The sequence below is a fragment of the Cnephaeus nilssonii genome, assembly GCF_951640355.1.
Source record: "Cnephaeus nilssonii genome assembly, chromosome: X".
NCBI lineage: Eukaryota > Metazoa > Chordata > Mammalia > Chiroptera > Vespertilionidae > Cnephaeus > Cnephaeus nilssonii.
This window is the reverse complement of record NC_137071.1, coordinates 124,143,138-124,164,650: the sequence shown is the minus strand read 5'-3', so window position 1 is coordinate 124,164,650 and position 21,513 is coordinate 124,143,138. Positions and strand designations below refer to the sequence as shown.

At 42.7% G+C, this 21,513-nt stretch overlaps 1 protein-coding gene across 2 annotated transcripts in view; it reads right to left on the bottom strand.

The window, feature by feature from the left end:
- The window catches only part of FAM120C (family with sequence similarity 120 member C), a 66,698-nt gene that overhangs the window by 5,967 nt on the left and 39,218 nt on the right, over positions 1 to 21,513 (bottom strand). Inside the window, exons 9-15 of one of the 2 annotated variants that reach the window (XM_079765552.1) lie at positions 19,387 to 19,558; positions 18,474 to 18,723; positions 13,627 to 13,741; positions 9,366 to 9,575; positions 7,635 to 7,836; positions 4,855 to 4,990; positions 4,413 to 4,470 (exon numbers count right to left, since the gene is read on the bottom strand). In XM_079765552.1, the coding sequence (XP_079621678.1) occupies positions 4,413 to 4,470; positions 4,855 to 4,990; positions 7,635 to 7,836; positions 9,366 to 9,575; positions 13,627 to 13,741; positions 18,474 to 18,723; positions 19,387 to 19,558 (1,143 nt within the window). The remainder of the gene's footprint in view (positions 1 to 4,412; positions 4,471 to 4,854; positions 4,991 to 7,634; positions 7,837 to 9,365; positions 9,576 to 13,626; positions 13,742 to 18,473; positions 18,724 to 19,386; positions 19,559 to 21,513) is intronic. The other variant, XM_079765556.1, reaches the window with a different exon arrangement.

The following is a 21,513-nucleotide window of genomic DNA, read 5'->3' as shown; positions in this document are numbered from 1 at the left end:
GGCCTGGGGACTGAGGGGTCCCAGGTTCGATTCCGGTCTGGGGCACATGCCTGGGTTGTGGGCTCGATCCCCAGTGGGAGGAGTGCAGAAGGCAGGCGATCAATGATTCTCTCTCATCATTGTTTCTTTTTTTTAATAATATATTTTATTGATTTTTTTACAGAGAAGAAGGGAGAGGGAGAGTTAGAAACATCGATGAGAGAGAAACATCAGTCAGCTGCCTCCTGCACACCCCCTACAGGGGATGTGCCCGCAACCAAGGTACATGCCCTTGATAGGAATCGAACCCGGGACCTTACAGTCCGCAGGCCGACGCTCTATCCACTGAGCCAAACCGGTTAGGGCTCATCACTGATGTTTCTCTCTCTCTCCCTCTCCCTTCCTCTCTGAAATCAATAAAGATATATTTTTAAAAATCACTGGTTTTTCTTCTAATTCCAGGAATGTGACTGTTATTGAAATGCTAATGACATGAATTTCATTACCTTGCAGTGCAGTGCTGGCTCTCAATGAATGTTGTTAGGAAATAATAACAACTTGATTACTAAGTGGTTGGGCATGTCAAATGCTCTGTTCATTTTATATATAAGACCAACGAAGCTCAAAAGTAAAATGACTTGCCCAAGGTCATTAGGATGCCTAGACATGCATCCAAGAGTGTTTTACTCCAAAGATCTTGTTCTTTCCACTAGAATACAATACATAGTGGAAATCTAATTCCTGTTGAATTAGTGGTTAATTAGAAACAATAACTACTAATTTTTCTTGAATACCTCCCATGTTCTAGGCTCTGTGCTAAACACTATATATATCATCTCATTTTTTAAAAAATATATTTTTATTTATTTCAGAGAGGAAGGGAGAGGGAGAGAGAGAGAGAAACATCAGTGATGAGAGAGAATCATTTATGGCTGTCTCCCGCACGCCCCCTACTGGGGATGGAGCCCACAACCCAGGTATGTGCCCTTGACCGGAATCAAACCCGGGACCTTTCAGTCTGCAGGTCAACACTCTATCCACTGAGCCAAACTGGCTAGTGCAATATATATCATCTCATTTAACACTCATAACAACTCTGAGGTAGATAACAATTTCTCCATTTCACAGTTGAGAAAACTAAGGCACAGAGAGGTTAAATAACTTGTCCAAAGTCACAGAACTGGTACATGGCAGAGTCAGATTCAAAGCTAGATCATTTGGCTCCAAAGCCTATACAACATGGGGGCTACTGTGAATTGTTGCTCAAGAACCTGGAAAAAAATATGAAACTACACTCAAACCCTGGTTCTTGACCATCTCCCATCTTGAATAATTCAGTTCTTGAACAATTTGGTTCTCGACCATGTTGTTTACAGAAAAAATGTCTCGGCTATGGAACAAAACTTCAAGTTTCTACCTGACAACCCTTTTAAGCTGATACCTCAGCATGACAAAAGGCATCTCTCAGGCAACAAAAAGAGAGAATGCTTTTTTGTTTCTGGCGAAATCAGTATCAAGGATTTGTACAATTTTAAAACATAAAGTGGCCCCCAAGAGTGCCAGTGTTGCTAAGGATGTGAAAGACACTGGTCACAGGCAATGGAAGAGGTAGAAAGACTGTTGTTGATTTGGATAAAGGAAAAGCAGTTAGGCAGTGACAGCACTTCGGAGGCAGCGATACGTGAACAAAGATGCCGCATGCTGACCCGAAAGACATCCCTGGACCAAACGCTGAAAGTGATTCCTTTAAGGCTGGTAGGGGCGGTTCGATAAACTTAAGAAAAGACGTGTTTATTTACACCTTAAACAGTACATTAGACATGCACTGTATGTAAGAAAGGTTAAAATAGAATCATTTGGGGGTCTGGAACGGATTAATTCAATTTACATTCTTTCTTTTTTAAAAAAAAAATGTATTTTATTGATTTTTTTACAGAGAGGAAGGGAGAGGGATTGAGAGCCAGAAACATCGATGAGAGAAACATCGATCAGCTGCCTCCTGCACGCCCGCAACCAAGGTACCTGCCCTTGACCGGAATCGAACCTGGGACCCTTGAGTCCGCAGGCCAATGCTTTATCCACTGAGCCAAACCAGCCAGGGCAATTTACATTATTTCTAATGGGAAAAAATGACTCAATTTTCAAACAAATCACTTCTCAAACAGGCTTCCGGAAGGAATTAAGTTCGAGAACCGAGGTTCCACTGTAGCAAAAAATCCACACAATGAATGGAATTAGCCACCCGTGGGTGGGAGCCAACAAAGAAACAAACCATTACAAATAAGTGACTTAAAATTTGAAAACACACAAAACTCCAGTGGCCTAGAAATACTCTCAAGAAGACAGGTCTATAATGTAAGCAGACTTAATAAGATTGAACAATAAATTATACTGAGTGGCCAGATTATGATGATCTCTGAACGCATATATAATCTGGCCTGTGTGTGTGTGTGTATTAGAGGCCCGGTGCATGAATTTGTGCATGGGTGGGGTCCGGCCAGCCTGGCCAGGGGGAGGGGACATGGGTAGTTGGCCGGCCTGCCTGCCTGCTGGTCGAACTCCTGGTCGAGACAATTTGCATATTAGCCTTTTATTATATAGGATATACACTGAGTGGCCAGATTATTATGCGTTCAGAGATCATCATAATCTGGCCACTCAGTGTATAACACTCTATAGAAAGGGTGACTGAACAGACAAAGGAGAGGTAGCAAGGCAAGCAGCAGCAGCTCTGCCCAGGGAAGATGCCTCACCTAAAAACAAGTAAGAAGGCTTCTAGAGTAGATAACAGTGCCCCCAGCAATCTTAGTCAAGAGAAACTTAGTGTGACCTAGCACCGCTTGTCTTCCCCGTTTTCTCATGTGTGACATAGAATAAAAGTATCTATTTGATAGGTTCCTGTAAGGGTTCAATGAAGCACTCATTGTAAAGTACTTAGATATGTGGTGGCTGGCACTGTGAGAACTCATTAAATGCCAGCTACTTTTATTGTTCTGATTTCAGGTCCTCAAGCAAACTTCTTTTAAAAAAATACTTTAAAATTTTATTTTAGAAAGAGAGGAAGAGAGAGATAGAAATATCAATGAAGAAAGAATCACTGATTGGCTGCCTCCTGCACACCCCCTACTGGGGATGGAGCCTGCAACCCAGGCATGTGCCCTGACTGGGAATCGAACCAGCGACCTCTTGGTTCATGGGTTGATGCTCAACCATTGAGCCATGCCGTGCAGGGCCCACATACTATTTCTGTGATCCTCATTAATGTGAGTCAACCACTGCGAGATGGACTCCCTGTTATTGTAGCAAAAATAGGAGGTTTTTTAGACTATATACCCAATGATCAGATCCTGAACCATAGCCAATTCCCCAAGGCTGAATTACCTTATGGGAGCCTATCCTAGTGACCAGTTTTCCTTCTAGGTGTAATCCCTTTTACCTTATGGAACAGCTCCTGGAAAAAGTTGAGAAGCTTTGGAAAAATCCCGAAGTTATTGCTCTCTGGCTTTGGAGTGCATTACAAAATGCTTTGGGGAGGGGGTGTGTGCTTACCATTCTCGTTCCATTTTTGGCTCAAAGTAACATTAAAGCAAATCTGTATTCTTTGAGAAAACATCAGACAATGGGGGTGAACATGGATACACTGAGGGCTGGCTGTCTACCGGAGAGCGCATTTGAGATTGAAAACTGACGATAAAGTGGCCTTGCAGTATGCTTTAGTCAGTGACCCTTGTGAGGATTAGAGACGCATGTAAAATGTTTAGTAGAGGGTGTGGTAGGAAGTATGCACTCAAGAAATGGGAGCTGCTGCCCCGCCCTTGTGGCTCAGTGGTTGAGCGTCATACTATGAATGAGGAGGCTGCGATTCAATTCTTGGTCAGGGCACATGCCTGGGTTGTGGGCTCAATCCCCAGTGTGGAGCGTGCAGGAGGCAGCCAATCAATGACTCGCTCACATCACTGATGTTTGTATCTCTCTCTCCCTCTCCCTTCCTCTCTGAAATCAATAATATATTTTAAAAAAAGAATTAGCAGAATGGTTTCAGCTCCTCCCCTCGCATATTCAGCAAAGGCCAAAGTCCAGTTTTCTAAGCATCCTTGGTAGCCCTTAAGGAGCTCAGGTATATTGCTAGCAATCCTAATGTTAACTTCACTCTGGTCCTTCACTCTGGCCGCACATATTACGGTCCTTAAAGGTCTTCTGGAGAATACACCTGGTTTCCATCTTGTGGCCTCGCTCAGTGAAGAGGATGACACTCTGCAGCCCTGTGGAAACAGCCTGGGCAGCTAACCCTCACTAGACAGCTAGAGAGCAAGGGAATGACATCAAATGCCAGGAGAAGCTGTGAAAGGTCCCAGGTTTCTGACCTCTTGCAATTTCGCTGAAAAGATAAGAGGTATCAAACAGAAGCAAAGTAATCTCAAAAAGGTACTTACTTGTTTATTTCCTTTTTTAGATCCTTTGAATCCCCTACCAGCCTGTTCTTTTCCATGCCTTTAGAAAGTGGGGGGGAAAGTGATCATGAGAAACACAGAAAGCCCATACCCCCATTTTCACTTAGTCGACAACTCATTTCCTTACAGAAGTTTGACCCTTATAAGTTAGATGCCCCTCCTCCGTGCTCCCACTGTAAATCTCTATCCCTTTCATTTCTGTTATACCAAATTATTCTGTGTCCCATGTCCTCCTCTAGGGGCAAAAACTTTGTCATCAAGGCAGGGCATTTAGTGTATGTTTCCTGAACTAAATTGAAAACTAGCTTTAAAAATGGAAAGATACTTAATGCCCCTAACCTTATTAGAAGGATTCAATAGCCGGGCATTTCCCTAAGGGTCCCTTGATTGACACTAGCTCATACCAACCTACTCGAATACATACCCCTTTCCTGGCCCACCGACAGAAACCACTTGCATGCCAAAGCCACGGCCCCTGGAGGGTCTGCTGCCAGCCCACTGGCCCACAACCATGCCAGCAATCTCCAGTTTTCCTCCTTGGGGTGGGATTGGATGGAGGCCTAGAGAGAGAGGAAAAATGGCAGTAAGGGGCGGTAAGTACAAGGCAGCTTAGATAAGACATGTAACAAAAGATCCTATAGCCCTCCTACTTGGCTGATTTCCATTTCCCTAGGATAAAGACTCCATGATAACAACAAAGGGTCATGGTGGAAGCAAATTTAGGGACGGAGGGTTGAAGATCTGTACACATCCACTTCAGCAAGTGGGCTGTGGATGATTCATTTTTTTCAACTACACAGCCTGGCAAATAGCGGGCATTCAATATTTATTGAGGGAATGAATGTCTTATAATCTAATTATAGGAGAACTGTAGGCCAAAACCACTTTTGATTTAAATATGTATCATTAGTCCCTGGAGGATTAGCCAAGCAACCAAATGAAGCTGAAAATAATGAAACTAAACTAAAAGTAATTTATCACTAAAAAGTAAGAATAGCAACAGTTGAAAACCAGAACAAATTCAAGACAAGATAGCCTATCTTCTTAAAACAGGAAATTCCAACTCCTTGTGTGGGAGCCTACTGGCACAGAACTTCGTAATTTGGCACTAAAGGAATAATTCATAAAATACAGAGTTCTAGTAAACCTTAAATTTTAGTTCATTGAGCCTAGCCGGTGTGGCTCAGTGGTTGAGTGTCCACTTATGAACCAGGAGGTCACAGTTCAATTCCAGTCAGAGCACAAGCCCGGGTTGCAGGCTCAATCCCCAGTAGGGGGCGTGCAGGAGGCAGCCAATCAATGATTCTCTCTCATCACTGATGTTTCTATCTGTCTCTCCCTCTCCCTTCCTCTCTGAAATCAATAAAGATATATTTTTTAAAAAATTTTAATTCATGGATAAAACCCAAATATTAATAACCCTTCTCGCATTTAGCAGGTTATTAGTAAAGAGCCCTTCATTTACATAAAAGTGGGATTCTAAGGGACTAGGGTGCTAGCTAGTGCTAAGAGGGCAGGAAAACTTGCATTTAGGGGATCTTGTAGCCCTTCGGGGGCGGAAGGCTCCTCACAAACCACTCGTGACTGGCAACTAAGCATCGCTGTAACCTGGGGTAATGGCGCGGAACTCCTGAGAACCTGACCTTAACTCTGTCTTCTGAGACACAATCAAATCAGTAAGCAAAGAATGAGAGATCAGAGCCATAGTGTCACCTTCAAAGGATGAAATGAATGGGTGCCTCCCTGGTTTCTAAGATTTGATCACTACCTTCCTGAACAGGGAGTTAGTTACCAGAGCAGATATATCACACTGCTCATCTCAGCAGAGCTTTAAGCTAAACATCCCTATTGAATTCTGTGACCCTCAATTTAACACAAACTTCAACTTACAGTTTTATTTTTACTATATATTTAATGATTTCAGAAAGGAAGGAAGAGGGAGAGAGAAATAGAAACATTAATGAGAATCATTGATCGGCTGCCTCCTGCACGCCCCCCTACTGGGGATGGAGCCAACAACCCAGGCATGTGCCCTGACAGGGAACTGAACCGTGACTTCCTGGTTCATAGGTCGATGTTCAACCACTGAGCAACACTGGCCAGGCTCCAGCTTTACTTTTAAAATAACGAGCAACAGGTAACAAATACCTTCAACCACAGAAACCACAGCAATGACTTCCCACCTGATCATAAAATCTCCATATTTCATGTTAAAATGTCCCCATTAAAATACTCTGTTTTACCAGGGGACAGGTTGTTTACATTATCAGGATCAGCTTTCTGAGCTACCTAAGCATGACAGACTATTCATCATTAAGCTGCAGCTCAGGTGTCAGCATAACTTAATAATTTATACATGTTTGTGGGTGTGGGTGTGTGTTTTCCCCATTAAACTGCTACCCGGGAGGGCATGGTCGGTAACTTACTTCGCTCTGTGCTTCTGGAAATGTATCAGATCACCCCCCGAGTGGAAATGGGTACATCATGCTACGGTCATCCGCCGACAATGGTCACTTACTCTTACTTGTCACCACTCTACCTGTAAGCCTCTTGTATATCTGCCTAATGAGGACTGAGAGATCAAACCAGCAACCATGAAGAACCCACTCACATGAATTATAGTTCTCAAAGGTAATTAAGTGGCTCCTGGTTTCTACACCAGTTACTTCAGGAGTTTGGTTGGTGAGAGTCAAATTCTTTGGGATCAACCACCTCTATGGAGAGTGGTCTGGGAAGTCAGGGGACTTGCTTCCCCAGCTACAGCCCTCTACCTCTCTCCTTTCTATTGTTAAAAATATTACATATGCTCTATCTTTTAAAAATATATACATATTTTATTTATTTTAGAAAGGAAGGGAGAGGTAGAGAGGTATAGAAACATCAATGATGAAAGGAAATAATTGATTGGAAGCTTCCTGCATGCCCCCTATTGGGGATCAAGTCCACAACCCAGGTACGTGCCCTCACCAAGAATCGAACCATAACCTCCTGGTTCATAGGTCGATGCTCAACCACTGAGCCATGCTGGCTGGGTTACAGCCCTCTATCTCAATAAGCTCCTCTTCAAACGACCACAACACAGCACAGATGGTAAATGAGATAAGACGTATGTAGCACCGCTAATTCTGTAAACGGCAATAATTACTGGATTGGCTATTGTGAAATAGGTTGAGGCTATCAAATGCCTCATTCTTAGGTACTGACCTGCAAAACCCCGGCTCCTTCCATGAGGGGGAGGTGGCATTGAGCCCATGGCTCGGGGATAAAATGAAACAGGATAGAGAGACGGCATCACGGGAGTCACAAAAGTAGGTGACGGAAGTAGAGCAGAAGGCGGTGGATAGTTCATGTTGACTCCTTCAAGGATACTCTGTCTCATCTTTTCCACTTTGGTTGCCAGCTCAGCCTTCAAATGAGGAACAGAATAATAATAGCAGCTGCCATTCTTTGAACTTCTCTGTTTCAAATACAGTATTTATTGGGCACTCTAGGTACAGTCTCATAAGTCTATTCCGATCAAGGGAATCAAGGCCTGGAGTAAAATGGTCAAGGCGACACACTCAGAAAAGCCTGTCTGGCACCAAAGCCCCCACTTTTCACACGACACCGCACTGCCATCATACCAGTTCTGGTTGAGGACTTGTGAGGCACATTGACTAGGTCAAGAAAGAGAAATCTATACTAATAAAAGGGTAATATGCTAATTAGACCAGACGTCTTCCGGATGTCCTTCAGGACAAAGCCACAGTGGCAGGGGCTGAGGCAGAGGCAGTTAGCGGTGATTGGGCCAGCAGGGGAGAGCAGTTAGGGGCGATCAGGCTGGCAGGGGAGAGCAATAGGGGCAATTGGGCCAGCAAGGGAGAGCAGTTAGGGGAGATCAGGCAGGTGAGCGGTTAGGAACCAGTGGTCCCGGATTGCGAGAGGGCAGTCAGACATCCCCCGAGGGGTCCCGGATTGGAGAGGGTGCAGGCCAGTCTGAGGACCCCCCCTCCCATGCACGAATTTTGTGCACTGGGCCCCTAGTATAATAATAAGTATTCACTGATGGTCCATTACAGGGCAAGCCGGAGGTAACAGAATTAGGTAAAAGAGAGAACCAAACTCTGACATATACAAAACAAAGCCTTTCAACTTTCTCCTCCATCCCCAGGATCAAAGTCCCTGACCTGTCGAGGGTAAGTCCATGCCTCTAGCCCACAGCTTCGATGAACTTGCTCTGATAAGGGCCCCATGATAAATATTTGAGGCTCTGTGGGCCATATGGTCTGTTACAAACATTCTACTCCACCATAAATGAATGAACATGGATGTGCCCCAATAAAACTTTATGAAGATAATAAAAACTCCAATTTTGGAATCTGGGGTACTTTGCTGACCCCTGCTCTAGTCCTTGAGCTCAAGCCCTCCTCCCCCGCCCCCGCCCCCGCCCCTGAATGGATACAGGAGAAATTAAGGGTTCCTTTCCCTGCCTCTCCTCACCTTTCCCAAAATTTCATTGTAAAAAAAAAATCCTCTTCTTCTACTTTGTTGCTTCATTACCCTCTTCTATTTCTAAACATAGTTCCTTTATAAAAATATTATCACTTGCAAAAGTGACTTAGTTTTTGTAAATAATAAGGAAGATGACATTCTAAGAATTACAGGAAAGACACATAGTATATTTGAGGATTCCATGGGGGAAAATACTCAGAGTAAGAAAAGTAATATGAAAACGTGAAGTTCATAAGAAAAAAAGCTTTCCAGCATATGATTCCGTAACATGCATATCACTCTCTGGGCCTTTGGGACTGACACTGACCAAGTTAGGTCAAGGTCAGACACATTCTGCCACTTCTGCTATCTCCCTCCCCATGTCTCTGTGCTGCTCCTACCCCGCCCATTCATCCCCACAGCAGATCAGCAAAGGTTCTCAGCAGCTGCCTGCAACGCTGGTACCTGGCCATCACAGAGCTCCACCAGGGACACTCGCTCTCGGCCCGCTTTAATGAGCTTGCTCTGGAACAGCTTGCCATCGAAGTAAATCCAGGGGCAGCAGTGCTCCCAGGGGACTGGCTGGCCACAGGCGTCATTAGCAAACAGAGCTGTGTCCACCCCGCTCATGAAGAGGGCAGCAAGCTGGATCCCTCGGGCATCCAGTTTCTCAATCTGAAACCACCACAAAGGAAAACCTATTAGGAAATTCATGTTATTGGTTACATTTAATCTTATTCCTGTTATGCTGATTATTCCAGTTAAATCTGAACATGTTATCTTTCAATATAGACATCTGGCTGCACAAGCAGCTTCTATCCACATCTTTCCCTGAGACGGTTTGAAAGACACTCATTACAACAACAACAACAAAAAAGACATCAGCTTTGAAACTTTAAAAAGAACCAACTTGAGATACCATGTTCTTTTGCTTGTCAAATTAGAAAAAATTTAAAAAAACTAAAGACCAAAATATGTCAGTGTGATATGTCAATTATATCTCAACTAGAGGCCCGGTGCACAAAATTCATGCATGGTGTGTGTGTGTGTGTGTGTGTCCCTCAGCCCAGCCTGCAACCTCTCCAATCTGGGACCCCTTGAGGGCAGTCGAACATCCCTCTCACAATCCAGCACTGCTGGCTCCCAACCCCTTGCCTGCCTGCCTGCCTGATTGCCCCTAACTGCTTCTGCCTGCCAGCCCGATAACCCCCTAACCACTCCCCTGCCAGCCTGATCAACGCCTAACTGCTCCTCTGCTGGCCCAATTGCCCCTAACTGCCATTCCCTGCTGGCCTGGTCACCCCTAACTGCCCTTCCCTGCTGGCCCAGTAAACCCTAACTGCCCTCCCTTGCCAGCTTGGTCGCCCCTAACTGCCCTCCCCTGCTGGCCCGGTCACCCCTAACTGTCCTCCCCTGCAGGCTTGGTTACCCCCCACCTGCCCTCCCCTGCAGGCTTGGTTACCCCCCACCTGCCCTCCCCTGCAGGCCTGGTCCCCCCCAAATGTCCTCCCCTGCAGGCCTGGTCCCCCCCAACTGCCCTCCCCTGCATGCCTGATCACCCACAACTGCCCTCCCCTGCCAGCCATCTTGTGTCCACATGGGGGCAGCCATCTTGTGTGTTGGAGTAGTCAATTTGCATATTACTCTTTTATTAGATAGGAGGATAAAACTAGAATAAAAGGACGGAAGGTGGATACTTATTCAGAGACAAAAAGAAGACACCAGCATCAGTTTGCTGATGAGCATGCAGTGAAATAAATGGGCATGCTCATAAAGAACTGATAAGGAAGGGATATGACAATTAAGCAATATGTATAAAAAAATTTGAAAATGCTCACATTTGTTGACTCAGAAATTCCACTTTTATGAATCTATTCTAAGGAAGTAGGAATGTGAATAAAGCACTGTGTATAAAAATGTTAATTGTAATATTACATATAATAGAGGAAAACTGGAAACTAAACAGCCAACACTATAATAATTAAATGATACATCTATATAAAATATTATTTATTAAAAAATTTTGAGACATAAAATATATGCTATATTAAGTAAATATATATATATGCATATATATATACATATATATATTTTTTACATAAACAGTATTTCTACTATGTAAAAAATGCATGACAAAAGACTGAAAGAGCCCTGGCCCACATGGATCAGTGGTTAGAGTGTGGGCCCAAGCACCAAAGGGTCGTGGGTTTGATTCCTGGTCAAGGGCATGTACCTCGGTTGTAGGTTTGATCCCCGACCCCAGTCAGGGCACATGCAGGAGGCAACCAATTGATGTGTCTCTCTCACATCGATGTTTCTCTCTCTCCCTTGTTCCTTCCCTTCTACTCTCTCTAAAAAAGCAATGGGAAAAATATATCATCGGGTGAGGATTAACAACAACAACAACAAAACACACACACACACACACACACACACACACACACACACACACACACACACACACACATTGCAAGAAACTACCAAAATTTTCAGTGGTTACCTCAAGTTGGTGTGCTGGATGGCTTGAAAAGGAAAAGGGGACATACTTGAAGGTCCCCTCCTAGGTGTGGTCTTACATTTGTAATAAAAGGGAACCATGCACTGTTTGTCTTAGAGTGTTTCATATTTCCCTTAGTTGACCTCACTTACATTAAGATTTTGCAAGTCTTGTTAGACTTGATCTTCTTCTAGTTTATCCTGGGTCCTCAAAAGTCCATGGCTAATGGAAGTTGGGAGAGGGGTATCCTGCATTAATAGCTAATATTTATTGAGCACTCAAGGCAATGTTCTAAGTGTTTTGCATCTATTCTTTTTTTAAAATATATTTTTATTGATTTCAGAAAGGAAGGGAGAGGGAGAGAGAGATGGAAACATCAATAATGAGAGAGAATCATTGCAGTGGTAGCTATAGTCATCCTGCTGCACACCCCCTACTGGGGATCAAGCCCGCAACCCAGGCATGTGCCCTTGGCCAGAATGGAACCTGGGACCCTTCAGTCCGCAGGCCGATGCTCTACCCACTGAGCCAAACCAGCTAGGGCAGTGGTTGGCAAACTCATTAGTCAACAGAGCCAAATATCAACAATACAACGACTGAAATCTCTTTTGAGAGCCAAATTTTTTAAACTTAAACTTCTTCTAACGCCACTTCTTCAAAATAGACTCGCCCAGGCCGTGGTATTTTGTGGAAGAGCCACACTCAAGGGGCCAAAGAGCCGCATGTGGCTCGCGAGCCGCAGTTTGCCGACCACGGAGCTAGGGCATGCATCTATTCTTTTATTTAATATCCTCAACCCTACAAGAAAGGAAACTAAAGCTAGAGAGGTTAAATAACCTGCCCAAGGTCACACAGCTAAGAAGCCAGGCTTCGGAGTCTGCCCGCTAACCTACCTTCATTATGGGGTGGATTTATTTTCTTTCTTATGCTTTTCTAGACTTCTCTCTAACACCCAATAAGTATTCTTAAAAAGGAGGGTGTCCATCAGTGGGTGAATGGATAAAGAAGATGTGGTATGTACACAATGGAATATTCAGCCTCAAGAAAGAAGGAAATTCTGCCATTTGCGACAACATGGATGGACCTTGAGGGTATTATGCTACAGGAAATAAGTCAGACAGAGAAAGACAAATACTATATGATCTCATTTATATGTGGAATCTAGAAAAACAAACAAAAACCAAATGAAAGTCATAGGAAAAAAGATCAGATTTGATATTATCAGAGGTGGGAGTAGATAAAAGTGGTCAAAGGCAAAAACTTCCAGTTGTAAGGTAAATAATACTAGGGATGTAATGTACAGCAGGATGACTATAGCTAACACTGCTGTATGATGTATAGGAAAGTTAAGAGAGTAAATCTTAAGAGTTCTCACCATAAGGAAAAAATTACAGAGGGTGGGCAAAAGTAGGTTTGCACTTATGAGTACGTGAAACACAGTTTATTCTTATGTTATTCTTTTCTATATGAAGAACTATAAGCCTACTTTTGCCCTGTATATATAGTATCTGTATGAGATGACAGATGTTAGCTAAACTTATTGTGGTAATAATTCCATGATGTATATACCATTTGTGCTGTACCACCTAAACTTATATAGTGCTATATATCAATTACATCTCAATTAAACTAGAATAAAAGGATGGAAAGTGGACATTTATTCAGAGACAAAAAGGAGACATCAGGATTAGTCTCTGAAGTGTATCTTAAAGAGTCAGAAAATTTTCATGGTCTATGGGCCACAACTTATTAGTCTTGTATAATATCCACCTTTTCTGTCCATCCTCACCCATCGGTATGGGGGCAGTGCACCTCTTTTATTTAAAAAAAGTATTTTTTATTGATTTCAGAGAGGGAGAAAGAGACAGAAACATCAGTGATGAGAGAGAATCACCGATGGGCTGCCTCCTGCACACCTCACATGGGGTATGGAGCCCACAACCTGGGCATGTGCCCTGACCGGGAATTGAACCGTGACTTCCTGGTTCATAGGTCAATGTTCAACCACTGAACCACACTGGCTGCGCTACAGGCACCTCTTGATTTTATTATTAGACATATTTGGCTACTGTAAATAGAACATTTACCTGTAGAACTTACTCTTCTCCCCAGCTCCAGAAAAAAAAAAAAGACCTAAACTAAAGCTATGAGCTCATGAAAGAAAATTATTTATTTATTTATTTATTTATTTTCATGAAAGAAAATTTAAACGAGGATAGATCAAATCACCTTGAGTTCTTGAAGTTGATCTGGTTCATAAAGCTGGGAAGATACAGCCTGGGCAAGGAAAGTGTCTAGCTCATGGCGATGCAGGATTCGACCTCCAGGCCACTGAACCATGTACCTAGAAAATAAAAGCATCACTATTAAGTCATAAAAGCTCATTTAAGCTAAGATACTGATCATGGGCCAGATCCTAGGCTCGGTTTTGGTGATTCTACTGAAATAAAGTAAAAGATAGGACAGTGTGTTAAGTACCAAGATAGAAGAATCCACAGGGAGCTATAAGAACACAGAAGAGGGCTATGACTTGAGTCTTACTTATTTTTATTTTTAAAATCCCTTTCTTGTCTCAGGATCAGTTAAATTCCTGCTTGGTTTTTATTCTGCTTCTTATCTTTTTTAAAAAAACATTTATCTCATAGGTTGATGTTCAACAACTGAGCCACACCAGCTGGGCCCATTTTATCTTTTAAAAAAGCATAGGAATTGGGAACCGGAGAGAATTGGGTTCAAACTCTTTCACTACCCCTTACTAGCTACCCAACCTTTGAAACTTTATTTCCTCATCTATAAACAGAGATAAATAATACTTATTTTTTAGCGCTATTCTGAGGATTTAGTGGTATCACACACAAAGGGCTGACTTAGCATATTGCCAGGTACATATATGTAATATTATAAAACCTGTTCTTGATTTTCCAAACATTGATTATTGCCTCATGCTTTAACAATCAGCTTATACAGGGTACTGATTTATGCAGGTCAGTTTCCCCCACGATAAATGACTCCAGATGATGCCTCCTCTTTTTCGGTTCTTAGGTCTTTAGTCACCTCTGTTACAATTGGCTACCTCTGATTTGTTGTACACTGGGTAATCAGATGACCAAATTGTCAGAAATGTGTCTAAATTAAGAATAAATAGGTTGAACAAGAGGCTAGGGTTCTCTTCAGCGGAAGCAAACAGAAACTATTAGACTACTAGAACACAGACTAAGTGATAGTTCATAGTTGTTCAATTTTTACTTATTTTCATGTTCCTGGATGTGTTTAAAAAAACCCAGAGAATTGCCCAACCAGTGTGGCTCAGTGGTTGAGTACTGACCTATGAACCAGGAGGTCACAGTTCGATTCCTGGTATGGGCACGTGCCCGAGTTGCAGGCTTGATCCCCAGTAGGGGGTATGTAGGGGGCAGCCCATCAATGATTCTCTTTCATCACTGATACTTCTATCTCTCCCTCCCTCTCCCTTCCTCTTTCTGAAAGAAATAAAAATACATTACAAAAAAGGGAGGGGGGCATTCTACTTTAAAAACAAAACCCAGAAAATCAAATAAATGGGAAAATGAACTACTACTATACTTTTGAGAGAAAAGATAAACAAAACATGTAATTCCAGAGTTAATATGAGACAATACAGGGCTGTAGCCCAGGAATATATTAGAAATTAGGAGGTATAAATCTTATCTATTATTCTTTGTTTTAAATATATTATTTTTCTTAATTTCAGAGAGGAAGGGAGAGGAAGAGAGAGAAAGACACATCAACGATGAGAGAGACTCATTTATTGGTTGCCTCCTGTACACCTCACACTAGGGATTTAGCCTGTAACCGAGGCATGTGCCCTGACCTGGAATTGAACCTTGACCTCCTGGTTCATAGGCTGACGCTCAACCACTGAGCCATGCCGGCCGGGCCTATCTATTATTCTTAATGGAAATACTTCTTCTTTTTTCTTTTTTTAAATATATTTTTATTTATTTCAGAGAGGAAGGGAGAGGGGAAAGAGAGAGAGAGAAACATCAATGATGAGAGAGAATCATTGACCGGCTGTCTCCTGCATGCCCCCCACTGGGGATCGAGCCTGCAACCCAGGCATGTGCCCTTGACCAGAACTGAATCTGGGACCCTCCAGTCCGCAGGTGAACGCTCTATCCACTGAGCCAAACCAGCCAGGGCAATGGGAAGACTTCTTAAGTCACCAATCTTAATCTTAAGGTAGTTAGAGAATTAATATATATTAAGATTAAGTCTCTCTCATGTTATAGGGCCCCCTGCATGTATTATCTAAATCCTCAAACAGCTCTGCAGAAGGATTTTTATAACTATTTATAATGAGGTAATGGATGATTTTATTTTTTTAAATATTTTTAAAATTGATTTTAGAGAGAGGAAGGGAGAGGGAGAGAGAGAGAGATTGGCTGCCTCCTGCACACCCCCTAATAGGGATCAAGCCCATAACCTGGGCATGGGCCCTGGCTGGGAATCAAGCTATGAGCTCCTGGTTCATAGGTTGATGCTCAACCACTGAGCCATGCCAGCTGGGCAGAAATGGATGATTTTAGTAGGTTAAGGTGATTTATCCAAGCTGCAAAGTACCAGAGCCAGAATTCAAACTGAGGTCTGTCTAGTTTCAAAGCTCAGTGCTCTATAACCCTCTGGTGACTTGTAGGGACTGACTTCTTTGCACAAAAATTTGCTTCCTGTACATCAGCAAATAAACAAGAAAGTATAATAGAAAACAGAATACTATCCATTATTGCAATAGTATGTATCAAGTGCCAAGGAATTAATTTAAAACACAGCAAACCTCTATGGAAAAAAATTAACTCTACTAAGATATAAAGGAAGAAACCTAAAAAAAAAAAAAAAAGGAAAGGTAAACTATGATCTTTAGATGAGAAGACTTAACATTATAAAGACGTCAAATCAATCTATAAATTCAATTCATTGGGAAAAAATCCCCAATAAGATTTTTTGTGGAAAGTGGGCTAATTCTAAATTATATTTGGAAGAATAAAGGTTCACATGGTTCAGGAATAGCCACAAGTATGAAACATGAAAAGCAAAGAGCAGAGGTTTGTCCGACCTGATATTAAGGCAAACTATAAACCCTTAATAAAAACAATGTGGTCCTGGCGAGGCATCAAATAGACAATGGAACAAAATAGAAGTCAGGAAAGAACTCGTGTATATACAGGAACTTGGTATATGTGAAAGGTGGTAATATAAATCAGTGGGGAAAGGAGAAATCGTTTAATGAACAGAATTGGGAAAACTGGCTTATTTTGTAGAGAAAACAAAATTAGATCTTTTCTTATAGCATATACAGAATAAATACCCAGTATATTTAAAGACCTAACATGGAAGGCAACATTATAAAAATATATAAAAGGTAAAAAAAATATATTTTTGACCCAGGGATAGAGGAGACTCATTGAATAAGATTCCAAACGTACATATCATAAAGCTACAATTTGATGGGTTTGACAAAACCAAAATTAAATATTTTTTTATTAGGGGTGAAGTGTACCAATATCTGCAATTTACTTGGAAATGCATCAAAATGGATGCATAAATGGATGGCTACAGATGGATAGTTATATGGAATAAAGTATAGTAAAATATTAATTGTAGAATCTAAGTGGTGGGCATATGGGTGTTCACCATACTAGTCTTCCAGCTTTTCTGTATGTGTGAAATAATAAAAGGTTGGTGAAACTTTAATACTTTCATTCAACAAAGATACTGTACATAATTTTTTTAAAATATATCTTATTGATTTTTTTACAGATAGGAAGGGAGAGGGATAGAGAGTTAGAAACATTGATGAGAGAGAAACATTGATCAGCTGCCTCCTGCACACCTCCTACTGGGGATCGAGCCCGCAACCAAGGTACATGCCCTTGACTGGAATCAAACCTGGCACCTTTCAGTCCACAGGCTGACTCTCTATCCACTGAGCCAAACTGGTTAGGGCCATAATTTTTTTTTAAATGTGACTGGTTGGAAAAGATATTATACACACACTGATATAGAAAATATATTTGCTATACATGTATGTGTATACACACATATCTGACAAAAAACTTCTGTAATCAGCAAGACAAGTAACCTAAAATAAATGTGCAAGATAAAAAAAAATGTGCAAGATAAATAAATAGGCACCTCAGAAAATGAGAAAACAAAAGGCTATCCTATATAATAAAAGGCTAATATGCAAATTGACCGAACAGCGGGATGACTGGTCGCTATGACGTGCACTGACTACCAGGGTGCAGACGCTCAACTCAGGAGCTGTCCTCTGGTGGTCAGTGCGCTCCCACAGGGGGAGCACAGCTCGGCCAGAAGCCAGGCTCATGGCTGGCAAGTGCAGCAGTGGTGGCGGGAGCCTCTCCTGCCTCCGCACCAGCACTAAGGATGTCCGACTGACAGCTTAGGCCTGCTCACTGCCTAAGCCGTCAGTCAGACATCCCCCAGGGCTCCCGGACTGCGATTTCATGCACCGGGCCTCTAGTATTTAAATAAATTTATGGGAGATGGCTTGGAAAGACACACATCAAATATCCCAGAGGAGATAACTAAGAGGAGAAAAGGGGAATTGGATCAGAAATACAGACTAAAAGGGACAAAAAAAACAAATATAAAACCAAATATAAAAGAGAGGTCATGTCTGGCTGTTGCAGCTCAATGGTTGAGCAAGGACCTACGAACTAGGATGTTAGTTCCTGGTCAGGGCACATGCCCGGGTTGAAGGCTCGATCCCCAGTAGGGGGCATGCAGGAGGCGGCCGATTGATGATCCTGTCAACATTGATGTTTCTATCTCTCTCCCTTCCTCTCTGAAATCAATAAGAATATATTTTAAAAAAAAGATAGGTCGTGCTTGGACTGATGATGACAGAGATCATAAACCAAGGAGACTATCAAAGCAATCAATTTCCGTGTTTCTGAAGTCTAAGCTAAATATAAAACAAAAACCTCCCCACCCCAAACACCATCAAAACACCTGATTAAAGGAAATATGCAAAAAGTAAAAGAGAAATGAACTGGCTGCCTCCCTGTCCCACAGCTTACCGGAGTACACAGCACATGAGCAGCAGATGGGTGGGCACATTGGCTGGATTGAGCATACTGGGTGTATCTGACTTCATACAGGCCAGGAAGGCCCTCATCCTTCTGTTCTTGTCCTCAACGGCTTTGCCTAGCCAGAGCCTCTTGAGGTTTGGGCAAGTCCATTCCCGAAATGTCAGTGCAGACACCAGTTCGGGGGTTTGAGGTGACTTCCCTTTATAGGCAGACCACTCTTTAAGGATCACTGCAGGAACTGGAAAACAGAAATTGAGGAAAACCAGGAAGTAGAGAATTTCTGAGTATTTCTGCAGCTGGCCACAATGGACAAGATGGATCACATTTCAACACCTTTTTTTACTTTTGTTGCTATAATATTTATTGTTAGCAGTAGTAAGCATTTACTATATGCTTGATATGTATTAAGTACTTTACATATAAAAGTAAATCTCATTTACTCTTCAGAACAATCCTGAGAGAGATTATGCCTACATTATCACAAAATGTAGTGCTCATTTTGCAGATGAAGAAATTAAGGCTCGCCTGGCCAGTGTGGTTCAGTGGTTGAGTGTTAACCTAGGAACCAGGAGGTCACAGTTTGACTCCCAGTCAGGGCACATGCCTGGGTTTCAGGCTCAATCCCCAGTGTGGGGCGTGCAGGAGGCAGCCAATCAATGATTCTCTCTTATTAATGTTTCTCTCTCTCCCCCTCTCCCTTCCTCTCTAAAATCAATAAAATATAATTAAAAAAAAAAGAATTGGAGCTTAAGTTAATACATTCCCCATACCAATAAGTATCCTGGTGAATTATACATTTTCTCAAAAACTGTTCCATAGCCAAAAGTATCATGTGTTTGCAGATACATTTTTGCTCTGCATCAAACTTTGAGAGATTTATCAAAGCCAGAACTATGCTTACGTTCCACAGGCAGCCGACGCCGTATAGCCAGGCGTTCCAATTTCCGCTGTGTCTCCGCCAGACTGAAAAGCACCCCGTATACATATTGACGAGCTGACCGGAACAGAAGAGCAGCTGGTGGCAGCTCCATGTTACACTCATCCTCAATACATACAGGGATCTTAATCTCACCCTAATAAGAAAATGGGCCAGAGAGAAGGAGAAATTAGTTACCTCAAGCTTTGGAATTGAGCCGAGGAGAACCAGTAAGGAACTGTATGTAGCCTAGCCACTAAATTTTCTACTTGTACTTAGATAGTTTCAGACTAAAAGAAGCCATAGGGGAGAAACCAAGATGGCGGCATAGGTAAACACCTAAACTGCTGCCTCGCACAACAATTTTAAAACTACAACTGCCGAAACCGGTTTGGCTCAGTGGATAGAGCGTCGGCCTGCGGACTGAAAGGTCCCAGGTTCGATTCCGGTCAAGGGCATGTACCTTGGTTGCGGGCACATCCCCAGTAGGGGTTGTGCAAGAGGCAGCTGATCGATGTTTCTCTCTCATCGATGTTTCTAACTCTCTATCCCTCTCTCTTCCTCTCTGTAAAAAATCAATAAAATATATTAAAAAAAAAAAACTACAACTAAAAGACAAAATGGACATCATCCAGAACCACAAGAAAACTGGCTGAGTGGAAATTCTACAACTAGAAGAGAAAAGCACACTGAGACTCAGAGGAGCTGCGGAAAGCAGAGGTACGGAGGCGCACACGTGGAGAGGGCTGGCAACTGAGTACGGGGCTGGCTTTCTCAATCGGGAGGGAGACAAAAGCTCCCAACTGTTCTGAACTCCAGTTCCAGGCGAGACTCTGGGAACCCAGACTCATATGGGGAGAAACGGGACTGTCTGGCATCAGGCGGAACTGGAGGGTGGCTTTCTCTCAGAGGTGCTTGCAGCGATTACCGAGGGACACTGAGACCCAGGGGCCTCTTAGGGCAGGGCTGATGGGAAGCCATTGCTGTTTGCTCCGCCCTGAGACCCCGCCCCTCCCAAGCTGTGCACAGAGGCTTTTGCATATGAATGGCCTGGTCCTTTGAAATCTAAACTTACCTAACAAACTACAGCTGAGTCAGTGAGACCCAGAAAATCCAAAAGAAGGCCCAAGGCCCCACAGCAGCTTGCATTGCTTCACAGCTGGGCTTCATCTGGACACCTCCAAACCCCAAACAAAGAAGAGGAATCTGCAGATCTCTCCATAGCTCCTGCTGGGTGGTCTCAGGCAGAGGCTAAATTAGCACCTCCTTGGAGATCCAAGAGCCAGTGTACCCAGTGGTCAGAGTGGGACCATCCAGATTAAAACTCCTCAGATCCCTAAGGGACACACAGACTCAGTGAGCACCAAAGCCCCACTGAAGCAAGTCTTGTCTCATAAGGGTGTTTCCAGCACAGAAGTTCTCCCAGCGTACACACAGCTGATCCTCACTGCCAATTGGCCTGGAGGTCAATTCCTACCAGTGATACCAACAACAATCAAGGCTTAACTACAACAAGACTGTGCACACAGCCCACAAAAGGGTGCACCAAGAGTGTCCATCTCAGGGAACTGGGGAGGCTGAGACACTGGGCACTATAGGACACCCAGCACACAAAGCTAATCTACCAACTCAGGGAAGCAGTGAAAATGCGGAGACAAAGTAACAGATCACAAATGAAAGAAATGGAGAAAAACAAACGACTGGATAAAGAGTTCAAAACCACGGTTATAAGGTTTTTCAAGAATTTCCTAGAAAAGGCCGATAAATTTAGTGAGACCCTCAAGGATATGAAAAAGGACCAACTAGAAATTAAGCATACACTGACTGAAATAAAAAATAATATACAGAGACCCAATAGCAGACTAGAGGATCGCAAGAATCAAGTCAAAGATTTGAAATACAAAGAAGCAAAAAACACCCAATCGGAAAAGCAAAAAGAAAAAAGAATAAAAAAATATGAAGATACTGTAAAGAACCTCTGGGACAACTTCAAGCATACCAACATCAGAATTATGGGGGTGCCAGAAGAAGAGAGCAAGATACTGAAAACCTATTTGAAGAAATAATGACAGAAATCTTCCCCAACCTGGTGAAAGAAATAGACTTACAAGT